Source organism: Artemia sp. Qi Xiang Cuo, chromosome 15 (assembly GCF_049724085.1).
Source record: "Artemia sp. Qi Xiang Cuo chromosome 15, ASM4972408v1, whole genome shotgun sequence".
Taxonomy (NCBI): Eukaryota; Metazoa; Arthropoda; class Branchiopoda; order Anostraca; family Artemiidae; genus Artemia; species Artemia sp. Qi Xiang Cuo.
The window spans coordinates 33,722,360-33,744,750 of NC_142808.1; the positions used below are offsets into that span (position 1 = coordinate 33,722,360).

The following is a 22,391-nucleotide window of genomic DNA, read 5'->3' on the forward strand; positions in this document are numbered from 1 at the left end:
GGCGTATAATTATTCAATCTCTAGACTATCTTTTGCAAAATGGCTATTTCAAACTTTTGATTGGATGTCTTTGGAGGGAGAGAGGGTAAAAAGGGGTATGGGTGAGGGCGATTTGCCCTTCAATGACTTTTTACTCTTAAAAAGTGTGCTACATCTTTCAATTTCCAATCGAAAGGGTCTTCTCAGAGGTTTCTATATGCTTGAATTATTATTTGACTTAATTTATGCTCGTCTTAGAAATAATTTAGCTATTTTCTTTTATTTACAATGCTTCTTTTGTGGAAAATTTTTAAAAACTAATTTTCGACAATAAATTGAATGCTTTCTTGTCCATGTCCATGTTTTCAGAATTATCCCTATTTTTTTCTTTTTAATTAATTCTTTTTTCTAAATTTACTTTTCCCTCTACTTGACTAAAGGCTGATTATGAGAGCAGAATAAAACTCTTCCTAGGTGCCTATTTTTTGCAGCATTTGTGATTCTTCTTTTAAAATTCAGGTGTCAAACGGAAACCATGCATTCCAATCTTTGCTTGAATTGTGGATTTACTCTATGGATTTAGTTCAATATCCCCCCCCCATTACAATCTCAGAAAGTTTTATCTCGATAACTCCAATATATGCTTGAATAATAATTATTGACTCTTCCAAGACATGAATAACCCTCTTTGCCCTTTGGGCCGGGATTCCCCATTTTTAAAAGCTAAGAACGATGTTCAGAATTGAAAATAACTGATGAAAGTGTGAAATCAATCAGCCATAGCACATGTGTAAAACAAAAATAGTTGAAGACGGATGAGTAATCAATCATGTAAAAATCCAGTTATTCCAATTGTAATATACTGGACAAATAAACTGGTTAAACACGGGTGTATGTGACCTTCAACGAGTTAGTTCAAAGAACCCGTTATAAAAATTATACGGGACAACTTTGAGTTTATGATTGGAAAGATGGCAAACGCTGGTTCCTTAGAAATATTCCAAACGAACCAGCAGTAATTATTACCATTGAGAGAGTTCTACTCTAGAATACGGATACCATATGGGAAAAGACGTTTAAATTATATTCTTTGTAATGTTCTCATTGCAGCCAATCATATTGTCAGAAGCTTAACTATGAAAAATATATTGGAAGCTGAAACTTCCTGCAAAACTTCAACACTGCCTCTTTTAAAATCCTACTTTTTCATTTCTGGAAGTCAGTTTCTATTTTGTTAGAAGTTGCGAGGGACGAAAGTTTGTTCTACGACGCATAGTTTAAATCACAACTCGATGAATCCTTAGAAATTTGCTCTAGAATACTTTTTTCTAGAGGATCGCTAGCGGCTCATTACTGCGGTATCGTTGATTTTGTACTTGTGAGTGAGTGAGTGACTGAATTCTTTATTTAACAATAAGAATCATAAAGAAAAAACTACATCAACAAAATCTCCCCTATAAGGCTCCATGGCCGGGAAAAAACAGGGGAGAAAAAATACCAACAAAAAAAATCCAGTCGCCCACCTTAATAATCCCCAGAATGACAAGCTAGGCAGGGGATAATACATGAATTAACCAACTCAAATAAATATCCAACTCAATCTAGAGACATCAACTCCAAGGGAAACCGGAAAAAAAATTAATTACTAGCTAGAAAATCTCTAACATAATTTTTGAACATACCAAACGAGTGGCAGCTTTGTGCAGACACAGGGAGCGTGTTCCAAATCCTGTTGCAAGTTATCAGAGGGTTGATGTCAGACGTCACTGATGGAGTATGAAGAATCTGTAAATTTCTGGAAGTGCGGAGATGATAAGTCGATTGATCAGAAACAAAAGATATATTATTACATAGAGCAACCGGAAGATGGCCGTGCAACTGTAAAAAGAAGAAAGAAGAACAGGAAAGAAAATAGAGAGATTTCAAATCAAGCAAGGGTTTAAGTGAAGATCGGTTAGTTTCCTTAATAATAGTCCTTGCTTTATCATAAAGTTTTGAAAGTGGCATCAGAGACAAGGGAAAAGTTTACATCCAAATAACAAAACAATACGAAACATAAGACTGAACGAGTCTGTAGAACAGGATTCTAAGAATTGACCCTGAAAATATGTGTTTGAGCCTTCTAAGGATTCCAACACTCCTGGAGACTTTCATTTTAATCAGGTAAATATGATGCTTGAAGAAAAGATTTCCGTCAAGCAAGACGCTAGGAATCGAACGTAACGATCCTTAGGTCTACTTAGAGAGCGTCTTGATACGTATATTTCATTTAAGTCAGGGCAAGCCTTTTAAACTCTGGAGAAAATGAGAAAAAATGAATTCCCGACATTTAAGGCAAGGTAATTTTCATCAAACCATTGGACAACTCTTTCAAAAAGAGCATTTATCTTTGAACGAAGATCAGACTTAGTTCTACCAGCTGTGCTAAGAGTACTGTCATCAGCAAAAGCAATAAGTGCATCCGGTAAGGATGAACTCTCATAATCAATCACAGATGCTGGTTGACAAAGACAGCGGCAAATGGTAGGTTTTAAATTTTGAACCTCATAAGGTCATTGACGTAGCTTAAAAAGAGTATCGGCCCAATAACAGATCCTTGTGGAACGCCAAACTCTATTCCCGAAGGGTTGGAAAAGTGAAATCAACGAGATGACTCGACCAGATAAATATGATAGAAACCAAGAATAAGCAATCGCTCTTATACCAATATGGGACAGTTTCCAAAGAAAAATCTTGTGTGTTAATAAGTCGAATGCTTTTCGTACATCGAGAAAAAGAGCAGCAGGTATCAGATCAGAGTCAAGAACTGAACGTAAATAATTCTAAAGAGTTGCGGATGCATGCTCAGTTGAGTGCTTCGCCCTAAAACCAAAATGAAAATCATGAAAAAAGTGTTTAGAATTAAGAAAATTAAGATCGAGAAAGCATAGGTTTTTCAAATATTTTACTAAAAGGGATATAGGACGATAATTTGCAGGATCATTCCTTGATCCACCTTTAAAAAGAATAATAACGCGAGCACGCTTTAAAGTACTTGGGAAAACACCATTTTCAAAGGACAGATTGATAAGTCTCGTGAGGGCAGAAATGATGACAGGAAGAATGAACTTTACAATCCTAGTCGGAATACGGTCTGGACCAGAAGATGAAGAACCCCTCAAACCATTGACAATTTTGGCTATTTCAACTATGTGTATGCATCAACGTACATTTGAATTATTGGACAGAATTATTAGCGGCAACTATTGTGTTAGAAAACTGGAGGTATAATTCAATTTTTTTTACTAGGTTTTTGATATTTTATTTTATCACTTGAATCTGCTTATAGTTCAAAATGTTTCATATTTTTATTGCTTTGACATATTATCACATCATTTCGGTTACTTTGATCACGTTTGAAATAATCGCATTTAAAACTTTCACCCAAAAGCTGAATAATTTAGTTATTTTTGATCCGTGAAAAGCCAATGGGATAAGTATACGAAAACGTCATCAATACCGTGATAAGACCCGCAATGACTTTGGTGAGCATTGAAGCATGCCGTTTGTTGGTTTTGTAGGCGCATTTAGAAGGATGTTTTACTAATACATAGATTCAGTTTTTGAACAAGATGTTGTCTTATGTCTATGTTCATAGGGAAGTCAGCCAAAGCTATAATTTTCTACTCTAATTTGGAAGATAATGGCCAGTCTAAATTTTTAGAATCTTCTGACTGGTCAATCTTAATATGGCTCAAGCCAGTAGAACTGGGATTGGGGCAATGCTAGTTTTGAACAATAGCTAGACCTTAGCATTGATTATAGACCATAGACCTAGACATTGATTTGGAGTCAGCTGAATCTAAAACTTGGTCTTAGCTGAATCATATTTTCAGTAAAATCTCATCGTGGATGGTTGTTTAAATGAACTATCTAGTAATACCTCATGTAATGTACAACTGATCTATTAGGATCTAATATTTGATTAAATATTTCAGTGACTTCTGCGCATCCGTACTACAGTCAAAGTTACAAGCATTGCCCTTGTGGGTTTGGCCTGTAGCTATTATTGGCGGAATACTTCTGCTATTACTGATCACCTACTTACTGTACAAGGTAAATTCTTTTGTTCAAATCTGCTTTTAGTTTAAGGACCATTTACTGATATAGAGAAACTGATAATTCAGAAACAACATATCATTTACGGAAACAAGTTTTAAGACACTTCAGTTTGATGCTATTTGGCAATGAGCTTATGTTCTAAAACATTGAGCGTATCTTACGTTTGTTTTTGTTCAGAAAATCTAAATCTCGATTAATGTTTGGGCAGGATTTATGAAAGAAATCAGACAAATCTAAATGACATAATAGCAGATTTTGTGACTCAGAGTTTAAAAGTTTAAAATTAAAAATACTTTAAAATCCTTAAAAAGTTAAAGCATAAGAGTCCCAGAACCAACATTTTCCCCAATCTACTGGGCTTATCATAGGCAGCACAATAGTGCTGCCTAAGTAAAGAGCGATGTGGGCACAATGTATCATTTTTTTTTTTTTTTTTGGTTTATAGCAGGGCACTTCGTATCGAAGGAGATGTCGTAGAAACTTTGAAAAGGGTTCATTCGATTGAAAATTCAAAGGGCTAGTGTCCTCTTTAATAGTCGAAAGTGATTGGAGGGCAACTATCGCCCTTCCACGCCCACCATTTCAGCAAACACATTCGATCAAAATTTTTAGATAACCAGTTTGTTCAACGTAGTTGAGAAAGCTGGAAATTATGACTTTGAGGATGACATCCCCCCCCAGGGCAAAGGTTGTAAGTTATGCCCTGGGGGTATTTAAGGTTTATATAGAAAGCGTGGTCGTATAAACTTCGGAGGGGCTCATTGGATTGCTAATCAGAAGTTTAAGTGCTCTTTTTGAGGTTCAGAGTGATCGGAGGGTGGATACCCCACACACAAACACACACACACCTCGTATTTCCCGAAATGCATCCGATAGAAATATGGAGACGGATATTTGTTGTCGTAGAAACTTCAAAAAGAGCTCGTTCTATTGAAAATTGAAAGGGCTAGTGCCCTTTTTAATAGTCAAAAGTGATTGGAGGGCAACTAACCCCCTCCCACACCCCCCATTTCCCCGGACCCATCCAATCAAAATTTTCAGATCGCCATTTCATTCAACGTGATTGAAAGGTCTGGAAATTATGTCTTTGAGGATTACCCCCCCCCCCCTCCCACAGCTCTCAGGGCAAGGGTTATAAGTTATGCCCTGGGGCATATAAGGTAAATATAGAGGGTGATCTTAAAAACTCCAGACCGGGCTAATTTGATTGGAAATCATATGTTCTAGTGCTCTTTTTAAGAGTCAGAGCGATTAAAGGGTGGATACCCCCCCCCACCCCACCCACACCTCGTCTTTCCCGAAAACAGCTCATAGAAGTCTTAAGATGGCCTTTTGTTTTCGTAGAAGCTTCCAAAAGATCTTATTCAATTGGAAATTGAAATGGATAGTGCTCTTTTTAATAGTCGAAAGTAATTGGTCAATTAACCCCCCTCCCACACCCACCATTTTCTCAAACATACTCCATCAAAATTTCGAGACAGCCATTTTGTTCAATGTAGTTTAAAGGTCCGGAAATTATGTCTTTGAGGATGACACCCCCCCCCCCTACAGCCCTCAGGGCAAGTGTTGTCAGTTATGCCCTGGGGCTATATAAGATAATATATATAGAGAGGGTGATCGTATAAACTTCGCAGCGGGCTCATTGAATTGGTAATCAGAAGTTCTAGAGCCCTTTTTGATTCAGAGTGATCGGAGGGTGGATACCCCCCCCCCATCCCACGTAATATTTTCTTGAAGTGCATCTGATAGAAATTTTGAGACGGCCGTTTATTGTCTTAAAAACTTTTAAAACAGCTCAGTCGATTGACAATTGAAAGGGCTAGTGCCCTATTTAATAGTCGAAAGTGATTGGAGGGCAACTAACCCCCCTCCCACGCCTACAATTTCCTTAAACACATCCAATAAAAATTTTGATATAGCTATTTTGCTCAACGTAATTGAAAGGTCTGGAAATTATGTGTTTGAGGATGACGACCCCCCACAGCCCTCAGGGCAAGGGTTGCAAGTTATGACCTGGGGCATAAGGTATATATAGTAAGGATGTTGGTATAAAATTTGGAGGGGGAACATTGGATTGGTAATCAGAAGTTCTACTTCTCTTTTTTAAGACTCAGAGTGATCAGAGGGTGGATACCTTCCACACCTTGTATTTTCCCGAAATGCAGCCGAGTCAAAGTCAAAACGAGCAATAATATGAGTAGGGCTGATAACCCCTATATCTTCTCCTAACCAGAACATAATTTGCGCTTTACTGAAAACAAAATGTGTTTAAAATGCTTTCACCTTTTTTACTTTCATAAATGAAAAATTATCAAAATCTTAGCGAATAAATGCTAGCATATGTCAATTGAACTGAAAATCCACGGTCATTTGTTTGTTTGTTTTTTCAGTTTGTTTTTTCAGTGCAAACTCTGTTCTGGTCTTGAGAAGGCATAGGGGTTATCATCCCTACCCATGTTAATTTTTCTCGTTTTGAGTTTGACTCAGCTATTTATTGTAATTTCTGTTCGTTTGAATTTCACATAATTTATTGATAGTGATTTGGGGTAGTTTTACGCTTGGAAGATTATTTGACTTTATTTTTGCTCATTCTTGGCTTAATGGAGCTCTTTGCTTTTCTTTGAAAAACTGATCTTGTGGAAAATTTTTTTTTTAATTAATTTCAAAAAACGATAAAACAACAGAAATCTACTTTCATTTCCAATGTTTTGATATTTTTATTCAACAAACACAAATATCTTGTTTTATTTCCTTTTTAAAATATCAAACGAAGATGTAAAAATTTTGAAACCGGAATCTTTTTCCTTTCTCAGCCAGGAACGAACAAAAAAAAAATCATGATAAAGATCGTTTAATTCACAACAGTTATTCTTGGTTTATTGGCAAAAGAAGAAAAGCACTGGTAAAAATTAAAACGATTACCTTCAGAATTGTGTATTTAGCTTCCATATACCCTTTGCAGGACAAAATTAAATCATCCATATCATGTCCTTATGAATTTTGACGGCTCATTTCAAAGGGTATGCAAGGCCCGGGCGTTTGTAAGGTCGCAACACAAGAGTACCACATTGGACGATCCTGAGTCACAGTCCATTGCTCGCTGAGGCATGACTGTAGGATTATTGCTTCATTTTCAGTGGTCGTTCCTTGATAGGAACGACCAGAGTATTTACTGATCCTCTTTTGGCCTACGGATCTCAATACAAAACACCGTGGGTGAGTCACCTTTGTTTCGCACGACTCCAGTACCACAGCCATCTAAGCCAGATTCCATCAGTTATTTTTGGTTGCTTGTAGTAGTATCCATGATCAGGGGTGTTAGTTATCTTTATCAACAAAACTAATTGCAAATAGTCTTCGTCGAAATGTCGTTTTCAAAGCCGTGCAGCCTAATAACGGCAACCAATGATTGAATGACAAGTTCAGAACGACAGAATAAAAAAGTGACTATTTCTTATTTTCGGTTCCAAAAGTTATAAGATAAGCGGAGATAAAAGTAGATATGCACTTAAGATATACATATTAAAAACTGATAAAACTTGGAGTAGGTCGAGAGTTTCAAGAACGCATAGAGCTGTTTCTAAATGTAAGCTTAGCTACTTTTTTATGACAGTATCAAGACGATGTTAATTTTAAACTAATTTTTTTTATCACAAAAAAAGAGAAAATGTCTTTAAATTTTGATCTTATATTCTAGGTTGGATTCTTTAAAAGGAAGAAGATTCCTAAGGCGGACAAAGAAAAATTAAACGAAGAAGGTGAAAACTCTCCGTCTGTCGAAAATCCTAAGGAATTAGTAAAATAAGTACTTTTCAATTTTGTCAAACTAATTTAATTAAAATACATGTCTTCGCAGGAATACAAATAGGCCTATAACATTACAGAGTTTGTATGATTCTCAAGAGATGCGCCAAAGTTTGTCAGATAACAGGCTGACCTTTTAACTGATCTTCGAGTTCCTGAAAAGAAAAAGAAATAATTCTTCTAGATCACACGTTAAACTTGTTTGATACATAATACCACGTTAACTATAACGTTAGAACTTGATGTATTACTGGGAAATTCAGTTAACCCTTTTTCACGACCTAATTGTCATTTTGGTTTCCAATCTTAAGAGATGCAACCACATATTAAGGGACTTCATATAGCCTTTCTGCCACCATTCCTGTCCTAAGGTACGATTCGTAGAGATGAAAAAAAACGTGGAATCTAAGGCTTTCTCCAAACTCCGAAAATGCGACTACCTTACGGAATGTAGTTCTTAACAGGGAGAATGGGGAACATGCTAAACTTTTATCTGCTACCTTTCAAGTTAGGACTCAGAGTTGCAAATATTATTTTCAGTGTTAATTTGTGCACAATTTGTGAGAATATTTAGTAAACCTACTGAGGTACATACTTTTTTTTGCACATTCACAACAAATTTGTTATAGAACAATTTATATAATAGTCTTTTTTTTACCATAATTTTAATTATATTTTTTTCAGATTAGTGGGAATTGGAATTATAAAGGACCATTGATTATTATTGTAGAATAATGAATAAATATCTTTAAGGAGTGGCTCAAAATAGCACAGATGCTTTGTTTCTACCGTTTTGATAATGAAGATTCCGTGAATAACGATCCCCAGCCAACTTGTCAACTGGAGCGTGAACAACAACGGTCTAAAATTTCTTGACAAAGCTGGATTGGCTATAGATACTAGCCTTAGAAATTTAAAGCAAGTCCGGGCTTTCTCAGTCAATCTTCTGCTCTCCCCTCTTGGATCAAGGTTCTTGCCCAATAAGTTGCAAGCTGATTGATGAGAAAGAAAATCTGTATATCTTTATACTGAAAAGATATTGGACAGTGGCATAGGTGCAAAGCTTAAGAACTTTCTGATGGGCACAGTGGGAGAGAAAGTAACCAAAAAATGAGCAATAATACAAGATTTTAGATTTTTCTCATTTCTTGCTAAATGTGCCCTGAAAAATCATATGTTCAATTAAAAGGAAAAATATTTAAACTATCATATCATCATAATTTGGGGCTTTCAAATTGTTTTATGAGATTTCTTATGCATTATTTACCCAAAAAAGCAACGAAAAAATTATTTTTACCTACTAATGTTGCTCAGAATTCAATTTTATTTAGACAAAATAAATTTTACGTTTCGTCATTTCGTATAAAAATAAATTATTCCACTGTTTCATATTTATCTAAAAAATGACTGCAAAGGAACACCTTTAGCGTAAATTTCTCTACTGCTATTGTAATGCAGCACTAAATTCAAAATATTTAGCATTATTAGAACCGAGAACCCGTTACCAGCTTAAAAATACTCCACAATACTCAATTCTATTGTGTCCTATTTTTGTCTCTACCAGCATTGGCCCGTCCATGGTGGGTGGGTATACGATAGATTTCCCCGAGCGGGTTAAAAACACATCTCTACAGGAAAGAACAAAATGTTCCAGCCATGTATTTTTAAAAATGTCAGTTTTAAATGTGTGCTACCTTTATACTACTATGAGCTATTTGAATTAAAATATAACTGAAAACAGCAAATGAATAATTTGTAATTGCTTAAAAATGAAAGAGTCTAATGTATAATTAGCTGATTAAAGTTAAAAGTCGGCTGAGCATCCCTGGTACATTTTCATTTAATGATTCTTAATTTTTGTGTTAACTATTGCATCACTGATTGATTTTTTTAACGTGAAATCCATAATCATATTGCTCTGCCCACATTGTGGGTGAAAAATTATAATATTGAAATTCTAAAAGTGGGGTAAATTTGCAGGTTTGCATCCTGAACCCGGAAAAATAGTAAACAAATAACCACCCCCTGTCTTCAGTTCTTTTAATGTATCCAATTTGAAAAAACTTCATGGAGAACACTAAATAAACACATTCACATTTTTCAAGACAGGTATACTTACTTTCGTTGCATCCTTATTTGGGGGGCTGGGCTTATGCTCGTGCACCGAAGCAGATCTCACAATATCTCTATTGACAGAATATTGAGTGTCCCCTTGATTAACTCCTATAGTTTTCTCTTCTTGATTCACTTTATCCTTGGCGATTTCTGTCTCTTTTATGTCACCCATTGGAGAGCTAAAATTATGGATACATTCTGAACATACTGTACATTTACGAGCTCGTGTAGAATATTACGGTTTATTCAAGCAAGTCAACTTTCCTTGCTATCATCAAATTTCTTTGAAAAACAAACATAAAAAACACACCCAAATACAGGTTCAACGCAGAAGTTAAGGGCAAAAAACCTGATAAGTCAGGTTAAAGCACGGAGCCGATTGATATAAATGCTGGATATATATATAAAAAAAAAAATTAAGCATTGATTCGTAGAAATTCAGATGAAGGATGGCTTTGCCTAATGTTCCAGTGTGCATTTGAAGGGGGAGGGGATTTTCTTTTAGGAATTAGAAATTGACGTAAGCATTTTGAAACCGTGGCAGTTTTGATAATTTGGAGTTGATAGGAAAGTATTTTAGAACTGAAGTCCCAATCCCAATACAGATTCAACACTAGATGCTCAATGGTCACTAAAAAGGCTTTCATTTAAATGTAAATATGGTTTAATCTGGACATATTCTTATATTACAAGGTCGTACTTTAAATTATATGTTCTTTTATTCCAAACTGTCCATCTGAACTGTAAAATAGGTTATTCAGAGATCTTTGAGAGGTATTGTATCAAAATCGCTTTAATAGTTTAAAAAGCTTGACCAACAGTAGAAATGACCCTATAACTCCGACGATTCACCCCTGCTGCCACCTACAACTTTTTTTAACACCATATATGGGTAGAGAGTCATTAGAGAGAACACGTGGTTAATGGGGTCAATTACCTAAATTTCCAAGGTCGATTTTGTTGTTGTTGTAAGTACACGCTCTCAGCGAATGTCAAGGTGGATTTATTTGTTATTGTTATTGTAAGTGCACGCTCTCAGCGAATGTTATGAGTTTCCAGAAATAGGAAACAGTATTTGTTGTTATTGTTGTTTTGTGTACGCTCTCAGCGAATGTCAAGGTGTCCAGAAATAGGAAACAGCATTTGATGTTGTTGTTGTTTTGGGCAAGTGCACGCTCTCAACGAATGTTATGAGTTTCCAGAAATAGAAAACAGTTAGATCCCGGGTTTCCTTCTCAGCCACTAGAGAAGCCACATTTTTTATTTTCAAAGTGAAATTTTCTATAAAATTCTCACTTTGATGGATGTTTTCTTGGACGGTTATGTGTGTTGGTCAATTTATTTGATGTTTTTCATGGATGTCAACAGCAATTCATGTCTGTTTTATGGTTTTTGTCAGTGAGAATGAAAAAAACAGGAACTTTCTCACTTTGATGGATTATTGAGTCTAACGGGGACAGGGTCAATGACACTTCCTTCAAGATCTTGTTGTTGTTTTGGCCAAGTGCACGCTCTCAGCGAATGTCAAGGTGTCCAGAAATAGGAAACAGCATTTGATGTTGTTGTTGTTTTGGACTTGTACATGCTCGAGGCGAATGTTAAGAGTTTCCAGAAATAGGAAACAGTTAGATCCCGTGTTTCCTTCTCAGCCAATCAGAGGGCTTGCTTACAATATTAGTGGCGGAGTGAATATGAAGAATGGATTTTTGCAATAGCTTTACGAGTCTGTGAATAGAATCCGCTAAGTTTTTTAGTTAGCATTGTAATAACATGAGTGAACAAATTGAGTTAGAAATATTCTTTTATTGCAACTGTTCTATTTGTTAAGGACATTTTCATTATTTTGAACATTCTTATGAACATAATGCATATTTAGACATCAGAGAGACAGAGCAGATGAGAAGAATCTGGAGGAAACGAGAAGAAAAATTATATGAGACATGGAGAGAAATTTATACCGGTTGCAAGTATGTTCACATAAAAGAAGGGTTGATATGATAGAAAAAGAAGATCAAAAGAAGAGACTGGTAAAAGAGGGCTTTCTCTATAGTGTAAAAGACAGCAGTGAAAACCCAATGAAAAATGCATATAAAGCAAGATATAACTTGGATTATTATGATGACTATGTTCTAATAAAAGAGAAAAAGTGGCCATTTAACAGATAACAGAAGAGGTCATTCTATAAAAACGATTTTAAACAACGGAAACCATGGTGGAGGAGTTTTCATATATGATTTAACATTAAATCTAATTATTAATATTTATAATGAGTTTTATATCGTAATCATACAATAAATTTGTTTGTATTATTTTAATTTTCATATACTAGATACATATAGAGCGAGGATACCATCAGAGACTTCTGTATATAAATAGTTCTGTTTGATTAGATCACTCCATAGAGTATTATCAGTCCACAACCAAGTTTTCTATCAAAGATAACAAAAAATAATTCATTCCTTCTAATCTTTATTCTCTTGAAATATCAATATTCACAATGCTTTTTAAATAAACTATATCTGGCTCAATTATCTGAATATCTATGTCACCATCCTCCACTACCACTATATCTACCAGAGGGGGTGGTATACATTCAATTTCAACCTCCGGTTCATCATTTATTGATATATCATTCAAAGGGATGTACCTGTATTCAAATAAATTGTCACGTACTTCTATTGTGGGCAAACTACGAGCTAACCACTCGACATTCTCTATGTAAAGATGGCCTGAAGGTCCCCGCCGTACCAGATCTTCCGAAGTATATGACAGACCAATCTTCCATATAATATACTTCTAACACATTATCATTACTTTTGAAGTTTTTAGTAGTACAAAGAAGGATCACCTCATCAAGCGTGAGATCCCAACCTAGCCTTACGTCCTAAGAGCTTGATAACACTATGATCAAAAACTAGAGTTTCCTGCGGAAAACCTATATTAGTTTAGATTTTACGGGAATAGTTTATTTTCGAACCAAAGAAATGTATTTAACATAATTTTCTTACAAAAACTAGAGTTCTGGTACAGTGTTGAGTTGTAGTAGTAGTAGTACTATTCGATCAAAAATAGCGACACTATTAAAATTGTAATTAGTTTGTCTCTCTTCGGGCAACTAAATGCAGTAATAGGATGGGATGGTGTGAACGAAGTGAAAATTCGCATAAGAACTCAAAAAATTTTTTCGGAACTGATTTTAAACAATTTTTTATTTTTATCTCTTTCCACATAGCTAATATTTTTCATAGTTAAAGGGGGAGGGGTACTGTTGGATATGGCACACTGAGATTCATAACTCTAATGTCCTCATGAAATAAGGCCCAACTTAACGGATGTATATCTAATTTGAAATGGAGAGAGACTGATCATTTGAATATATAATTTTGACTTATATCTGTATTCACATAAAAACTCTTTAAATTATCTGTTATATACGTGTAAAATGTCATGTAGCGAAGGAGGGGGAAAGACAAATTCGTCTATATATATGAAGGTTCATCAAATTCTAACCAAAATGCAGGACTGTTTTCTTCCTCAAATAAAGATTAAACCATTATTTCCATTAACTTTATTAATGTTTATTCCTTCAATGACTGATGTTCATGATTTAAAAATATCGTCCCTTTGATTTTATAATGATAAAGAATTTTAACACAATTTCAAGTAGTTATTTTTGTTTTGTTCGGCATAAACGAAAGGTCGAATACCTGAGTTAAACTAAGAGGTTTCAGTTTAATGAAAAAATTACGTTTTGAAATCATTTGACAATTCACTAATTTTAAAGTTTTCTTTAGTTTCAAAAATGTTTTTGTCAGTCATCATCTTTTACCATTTACAAACAGTACTAAAGAAAACAACTTCTGATGGTTAATCGATGTTAAATTATTGATCAGTCTATTATTTCTTTGAAACATAAATTTTAAATTCTTAATTTTCATGCTTTTGATAAGTATTTTGTCCGTTTGGTGTAAATTGTAGTTGATGTCTTATCGCAAAATCACTGTATCAAGTTTTTTCATATACTAAAATTGAAGGAAGCTAGAAAATGCAAAAAATTCTTTTTACCCGAATATTCTTCAGAGCCCAACCTAACTACGACCTGAAAACAATAATATAACTTATAGTTGGACAAAAATTTTTTTAAATATCTCTTTCCTAACATCATTTGGAACTTGCAAATTATTATAAGTAGTAACTAATTACTTAATTTTTAATGAACTTATAATTAATTGAACCAACAATCCAAATTTTTTGATACCACAACAATAAATGGCAAACGAAAGAAAGAATATAAAAAAACTACAATATTTTAAGAAGTACAGAGTTTGGCTCATGAAATTGAATAGGACAAAGCACTATAATAAATAACTTTAGAATCAAAATTTGACCCACTCGAATAAAGGTCTACCTGGTATTTTTGATCATTCCTCCCCCCACCAAACAAGCAGTGCAGTTAAAACCCACTTAGAATCTATACTTAGACCTTGAAACTAAAAGAAACTAATTTTCTGTAAAGTTATGTCTAGCGATAGACTTATTAGGTGGCAAAAACTTTTTTTTCCACTCCTCTCAAGAGAACATTTTTCAGATAAAATTAAACATTCCATAGAAAAAATACAAAACGCTAGTTTCTTCAAATAAATAGTTGTTAAATTTTAAATTTACTTTAAAATCATTTCTATCGAAAAAATGGTTAGTGTGACAAAATCTGTTTTACATAAGAGAACATTTTTCGACTAAAAGTAAAGAGCTACTAGACTAAATCAAACATGTGCTGAAATAATAACGAATAGCTGTTCAAACTTAAATTTTCTGTAAAGTTATACATGGTGATAAACTTGTTAGTGACAAAAACTTTTTTTTTTCACAAGAGGACATTTTCAAGTCAAAGAAGAGGAAGAGTTGAGGTGGGAGGCAGCCATAATCATATACAGAATAATTTTCGTTCGTCTTAAGTTTTAGTGTTGCTTCATACTTCCAACTGAAAACTATTTTTTCAATTTGATGTTTTACCTTTTTTTTTCAAATCGTGTCATAAATACCAGTTTGAATAGACCCTGTCTTATCAGTTTAATTCGATTTGAGTACTGAATTGATTAGAGCAGCAAACATTTTTTCAACAATGCTGGCATTAGTCGAAATGCATATGCTGAAAATGTACTATTAGTTAGCCATACTAGGTCAAGTACCATACCTGGTAACGGACCTAAGTTCTTGAAGTAATTGATACTTAATGAAGAAAAAGGTAAAAATTAGAGGTTTTATTGAAATTACTAGCCTATTAATTGGAATTTAACTCCTATACGCACTTGCAAAAATCACTGCACTGGTGTTTTGAATTTGCCAAGATTTAAATGTTAAGACTGATAACATTTTTAATCAAATGAATCGCTTAATAATTGAATTATCTGAAGACTCATTGCAAATTGATTTTAATAGTATAACTTTTCATTTATTATTACAGCTTCTCTAATCAAAAGTAAATCTAGACCAGAATTTGGTAACAAAAAATGTTTAAAATTCTTCTTACTTCCAACTGAAAACTTATTTTTTAATTTGATGTTTAACCTTTTTTTTTCAAATCGTGTCATAAATATCCGTTTGAATAGACACTCGCTTATCAGTTTAATTCGATTTGAGTACTGAATTGATTCAAGCAGCAAATATTTTTTTCAAAAATTCTGGCATTAGTCGAAATGCATTTGCTGACCATGTATTAATAGTTAGACAAACTGTGTCAAGTATCTTAGCTGGTAAAGGACCTAAGTCCTTGAACTTTTTGATACTCAATGAAGGACAAGGTGGAAATAGAGGTTTTATTGAAGTTACGAGCCTATTAATTGGAATTTAACTCCTTTACGCACTTGCAGAAATCACTAAATGGGTATTTTGGATTTTCCAAGATTTTAATGTTAAGACTGATTACATTTTTAATCAAATTAATCGTTTAATAATTGAATTATCTGAAGACTCATATGCAAATTGATTTTAATAGTATAACTTTTCATATATTATTAGAGCTTCCCTAATCAAAAGTAAATCTAGACCATAATTTGGTAACAAAAAATGTCTAAAATTCTTCTTACTTCCAACTGAAAACTTATTTTTTAATTTGATGTTTTACCTTTTTTTCAAATCGTGTCATAAATATCTGTTTGAATAGACCCTCTCGTATCAGTTTAAGTCGATTGAGCACTGGCTCGTTTCGAGCAGTAAACATTTTTTCAAAAATGCTGGCATTAGTCCTAATGCTAACGCTGACAATGTATTATTATTCAGACATAGTGTGTCCGGTACCATACCTGGTAAAGGACCTAATTCATCAACGTTTTTGATACTCAAGGAAGGAAAAGTTGGAAATTAGAGGTTTTATTGAAATTACTTGCTTATTAATTGGAATTAAACACCTTAACACAGTTGCAAAAATCACTACGCTGGTATGTTGGATATGTCAAGATTTTAATGTTAAGACTGATAACATTTTTAATCAAATGAATCGCTTAATAATTAAGTTATCTGAAGACTCATTGCAAATTGATTTTAATAGTATAACTGTTCATTTATTATTACAGCTTCTCTGATCAAAAGTAAATCTAGACCAGAATTTTGTAACAAAAAATGTTTAAATTTCTACCTTCACCCTTTAACATTAAAATGGCTACTTTCTATGAACTGAGAATTATGTGTCACAAATTAATATGATACCTCCAAAAGCATTCTTCATACTATTAAGCAAAACACAAATCATACTTAGGCTAGTTTTGTATCAACCACATATAAACTTAGTGCTTTTCTACGGTCCATGATGCCAAAAAGATCTTTTCCTCTCATTGAGAAAAGTGGAGTATCAATTATAATAAAAATGCCTTTAAAAAAAGCATTGGGCGGACTCTTTACTAATAAATTAAATTAATTAAAAAACTATGTTTTTTTAACTGATAGTAAGGAGTCACATTAAAACTTAACACGAACAGAAATTATCTCTTATACGACAGGGGTGGCCCCCTCCTCAGCGGCTCGCTCTTTACGCTAAATTTTTTTTTTGTTTTAAAAAATAAGTATGTGAGACAGATTCACGTAACTTTTGATGGGTAAGACGAAACTTGACGATATATATGACGATACTTATATATATGAATTCAGCATAAAAATCTGATTCTTTTGGTATATCTATTTGTATAAAAACTCTGTTGTATAGTTTCGGTTACTATTGAGCCGGGTCACTCCTTACTTAAAGTTCGTTACCACGAACTGTTTAAAACTCGTGTTTAAAAAAATACCAATATTTAAGTTTGAACTGCTTCTACTTTACAAGATCGAGTACGGGGATTACCGGTAGCATATTTCAGTCAGTTGTTGTTAGGGTCTCAGAAGAGTGCTTGTGGTTTCATCTTTTTTAGTCTCAAGACAAGTGACAACCTCAGATTGAGATTATGACAACCTCAGATTGCATGCAGTCATTCATGGCTGAGAATTTTAGCACATGTTTTGATAGGTAGACCCTCCTTTGGATCGCAGCTCAGGAATCAAGTTGGAATTTACGGTTTCTTTTATTTAGATGGGCTGAAGGACACATACATTTGAGGAAGATGATAACGTTTTTGGTCAAATTCCATCGAGACAATAGCTGCGTTCGTTTTCACCGTTCGTCGTTCTTAGTTCTAAGATGTTCTCCATTTTAAATATTTACAATTGGAATAAAAAGTAAATTCTATGGGAGTGTACTAGCTACCACAGACCCAGATGGGGTGAATTCACATTTTAGAGACAAAAAATGCACACAAAAAAAGCAAATATAATAGCAATTTAAAATCTCCCATCCCCCCCAAACTCAAAAATTTCTGGGGGGACGTATTTTCATTGTATTTTAAATATTCCAATGGCAATGAGAAGAAAACGAAGAAGAAATTCAATGTTGGTGATACTGTTCGAATTAATAGAACCACCAATATTTTTGAAAAGGGGAATTATTTATGGAGCACCGAACTTTTTAAAGTGTCTAAAATCCTAGAATCTGAACCCACGACATATCGAATACAAGACACCAAAGATGATGAGATTCTCGGCGGTTTTTATGAATATGAATATGCAAAAAGTTAGAAACACTAGTGAAAGGTATCAAATTGAAAAGATATTAAAGAGTCGTACTCGTAGGGGCAAGAGACATTTGCTTGTTCGTTGGCTAGGATACAACTCTGATTTTGATTCTTGGGTCAGTGCTGAAGACATTAACAATGCCCAATGATTTCTATGTGACTTTCATGTCCAATGTTTCCGATCCTCTCTACAATGACTTGAATAGAACAAGTGATTTTTGGACGAAACTCTGCCCCACAATTAAATTAGACGAAAAGTATGAAGTGGCTCTTGTCGACTTTATTCTTAAAAATAGCTATGACATCCTGAGAAGGGATCGTGAATATGAAATAAAAATTAGACCCCATGATTGGCCACTCATTAGCGATCAACATGATGATTGGCCACTCGTTAGCGATCGTGAAAAAATTCAAAAGATCAATTCATTTGAATATCCATATGTCGTATTACCCTACGAGGAGCTCGCCTGCATGAATGATTTATGTCGTAGTATCAATAAAAGAATTTCTACTCGTAAAAAAGGAGCTTTTCATTTCAGATATCCAGAGGAGGAAGGAAAGATCTACTTTACTTCACCTATTTCCAATGAAAAGATTATTCTCAATGATAACCTAAAGGATGTTCTTGGCTTTAAGCCCAATATAATCAACGGTAAAAATGCCGGAAACACTAATTTCATTTTTCCTGACTACCCGCCTGTCTTCTCCACGGACACTTGTATATTTCTCTAAGCTTTATTCGTGGAAACATCTCGGGTTGGTAATGCAAATGTTCCCCTTCTACGATTTCTTAACAAAAAACCGACCGTGAGCACGTTTACAACTACAATATGTAGGACCTTTAGGATGGCCTCGTAATCGCTTATTCTGAACTCTTCTGGCTAACAATAAGAACTGGATGAGGTGCTTGCTAAGAAATTTCTCGACGTTTGGCATTAATTGCGCTTCATTTTTAGCCCATCGATCAACAACAAGATGTCTAATAAAAAAAGTGGCATTCACTTGTCCTGATATTGACTGCTATGTTAACACTCTTGGTCTGAGACAACAGGGCCACGGAATAGAGTATTAGAAGGGGCGCTTGTCAATGTCTGGCCATGGTCTCCGTCGCTGGTTTACTAAAAAGTTTCGCTCTTCATTACCACTGGCTAGAAAATATCTTGTACCGGCTCTGAATAATTTTGCGTCCTCTACTCTATACGGTTGGGTCTCTGGCAAGGATTTTAAAAAAAGTGCTTCGGAAAATATTAGGTCCAGTACACGAACCCTTGGCGAGAGATTAAAACAAAATGGTAAAGGTTTAAAAAGGTCAAGAAACAATGCATCACTCATCAGTCTCTACTCAGTTCAGAAACGAAAGACGTCACCACTCTTGTCTTAAAAAAGACGGAAAAAGCCGACATGTAGTGTAGGCAGAAGTCGCTGAAAGAGAATTATGAGATCAAAGCTAGATTTCTTCTCTAACGATGTCCTAGCTGCTGCATCAGGATTACCAACCCTCTATCACTACCTCATTAAATCTATTATATACAACAAATTTGGATGTGAGCTTGAAGCATGGACACTATAAACAATTTTATTCGCAACAATCTCTGTCTGATAATATCAACTTCCAAATTTTTTCCAATTAAAACTACTTTATGAATATATGTTCATCGTTTATAGATTTTCAAATAAAGTCCTACAAATCCAACAATACAATGCCATATTGGACTGAAGGAATATCTTATGAAAATTGTATACTACACAATTTATTTCGTCAAATCAGTGTCAACATCAATGGCACGCTGGTGAGCACAAGCCACAATCTCTTAAACTATACAAGCTATATACAATTCATGTTGATGACACCCAAGTCATACAAGGAATGGAGAGACACCTCCAATGGATACGAATATATTACTAATACTGATAGTACAGATGCACTTAAAAATGCTACAACTAGTGAATTACATCTAGTGGGAAAAATGTATCATGAAATTTTTAATATACCCCAATGGCTACCCCCCAATGTTAAAGTGGATATACAATTGGCACTTGCACCATCCAATTTCATACTGAAAAAAGAACTTCCTGCCAATCCCGATGCAAGTCTCTCCCTCATCTCGGCTATACTTCATGTACGCAAACAACAGGTTATGAGTTTTGTTGCTTTGGCAGTGGAAAAACTGAGAGCCAATGGAAATAATATTAAACTACTTGTTCCTCATAAAATCACCCCTCAACGTCATAGTGCCATAGGGTGACGAACCTTCACCGACTCATCCTTCGTCAATGATGAAATTCCCTGAAAACTCGCTTTGGCATTTGTAAAAAGTGCCGGTGCAACAGGATCATGGAATGGATGCCCATATAAATTCAAGATGTTTGGACTTTCATCTCTTATGTGCAAAGTAAACGGTATCCCACTCTACAATCTATCCTTTGATAAATCCTATAGAACATTGTATGAATTGATCATGCAAACCCTAGATCATGATTCGCAACTATTTGAAAATGGTATAACCGAAGAAATGTTTGCTAAAACACATGGTATCATTGTATTGGATTTGTCTGGCACACAGGATATGAGTATAGTACGTACGGAGACTGTGCGTTTAAAGTTTACATTTGGCGAGCCATTGGCTGAGAGTATTGCACTAATCTCCCTAAATCAATATGAAACCTATTGGGAAGTCACTTCCGAAAGCAGTTTTCTACTACACTTGGCGCCATGAACACCAGTCAAATAATCAATGTATTTAATATGTACCCCTACATGTCCCAGTAAAAATCATATTGTCTGACCTCAGACTATCTTGGAAAAATTCAAAGTGCGAACAATACCTTGATTATTGTTAATAGCAGTCCATCGACTGTGTTGACGGGTCATTGGCTGTGCATCTTTCAAACAATGGAGAAGATTGAATTTTTTGATCCTCTTGGTCTACCCTATACATTTTACACACCCCACATCAGCAACTATTTTGAGAGCAGTGCGACGACTGTTGTTCAAAATCGAAAAAGGGTGCAGGATCTAATGACTAAAGGGTGCGGCTTCCATGCACTACTATTTTTTGTGTTCTGATGTCGCGGTTATACTTACAAGCAGTTTCTCCACATTTATAGTGACAATCCACGTCTGAACGACTTTCTAGTGGAAAATATCCTCTCAGACCTATACAGTATTGATTTCAGTGCTAAGAGTAAAGTGCTTTAAAAATGTTTGTGAATTTGTTGATTAAGAAAATGCATATATATACAACAATGTCTTTAAATCTTCACTTTTAGATTTCTTCATCGGTGTAGAGGCAACTGTCGTGATCCACTAATGAAAGTAAATCATTTGGATTCACTGTATATTGATCCTGAATGACTGCAAAGTCAGGGTCACATTTTCTACAGTACAATGTAACTTCACTCTTGTCATATCTCTTTGTATAGTCAATGATACTATTTGCATTCATATTATGAAATTCACGAGTTTCAATCTGTCTATTTGAAGCAATATCAAATACAGTGTTTTCAAGTGGTGAATCACATTCGGTAAATGCCAAATAAAAATCACTTGGTTTATAGTCATAGTAGGCAGTGTCTTCACAACGATGACGTAGAAACCAGATTGTCTTGTTACTCCAACAGTTGAATTGTAGACCAGATTCCTCTTCCCAGAATAATATAAATCCACGACGATACCAATCTCGTAGAAATAAACTAAAATCACGTTTGGAATTCTTTACAATCATAGCAGGGTAAGTATTTTCCCACTGATCACATTTATTATGATTACAATTGGGGCACAGGTGCCCTCTAGGGTGAGAGTCACACACCTCTTCAAGACATGAATTACATCCTTTAATTTGTACTGCATAGCCTCTATGTAATTTACAAGGATTACGTAATTTACACTTTTCACTATAGTCATCAATAATTGTACAAATCTCCCAATGAGTCCAACTGCCAAGAGTGTACATGCACAATGGACATGTGTAAACATTTGTCGATGTCAACTCACTCACATCTAAAACGAAACTGAGCGTCATCGCTCGGTAAATTCAGTGTGGGGGAAAGGTGAGAGTGGTAACTGTCTGACGTTACCTCTTTTGAATGACGGGGGAGCCATCTACATTGAATCCATTAGCAATATTTTCAAAAGTACATCCACAATATGATTCTGCTTTGTTTCAATTAATATATCAATAAATTGACTATAAGCATTTGAATCACATCTTAAAAGTTTCATACAATAGTCCAATGGGGGAGAATCAGTTTTCATTATATTGTCAAGTGTTTCCCGAGAAAATATCCTACGTTGAA

The 22,391-nt window shown here is 34.7% G+C and overlaps 2 protein-coding genes across 3 annotated transcripts in view; one reads left to right on the forward strand and one right to left on the reverse strand.

Moving 5' to 3' along the window:
* The window catches only part of LOC148943588 (integrin alpha-PS4-like), a 338,717-nt gene extending 330,768 nt beyond the window's left edge, over nucleotides 1-7,949 (forward strand). For both annotated transcript variants that reach the window (XM_089101816.1, XM_089101817.1), the window contains 2 exons: nucleotides 3,957-4,074; nucleotides 7,778-7,949. In XM_089101816.1, coding sequence (XP_088957942.1) covers nucleotides 3,957-4,074; nucleotides 7,778-7,885 — 226 coding nt within the window. In that variant the 3' untranslated portion in view covers nucleotides 7,886-7,949. The remainder of the gene's footprint in view (nucleotides 1-3,956; nucleotides 4,075-7,777) is intronic.
* Nucleotides 7,896-22,391, reverse strand: part of LOC148943590 (uncharacterized) — a 43,142-nt gene continuing 28,646 nt past the window's right edge. The window contains exons 3-4 of the mRNA XM_089101821.1: nucleotides 10,004-10,178; nucleotides 7,896-8,039 (exon numbers count right to left, since the gene is read on the reverse strand). Coding sequence (XP_088957947.1) covers nucleotides 8,001-8,039; nucleotides 10,004-10,178 — 214 coding nt within the window. The 3' untranslated portion in view covers nucleotides 7,896-8,000. The remainder of the gene's footprint in view (nucleotides 8,040-10,003; nucleotides 10,179-22,391) is intronic.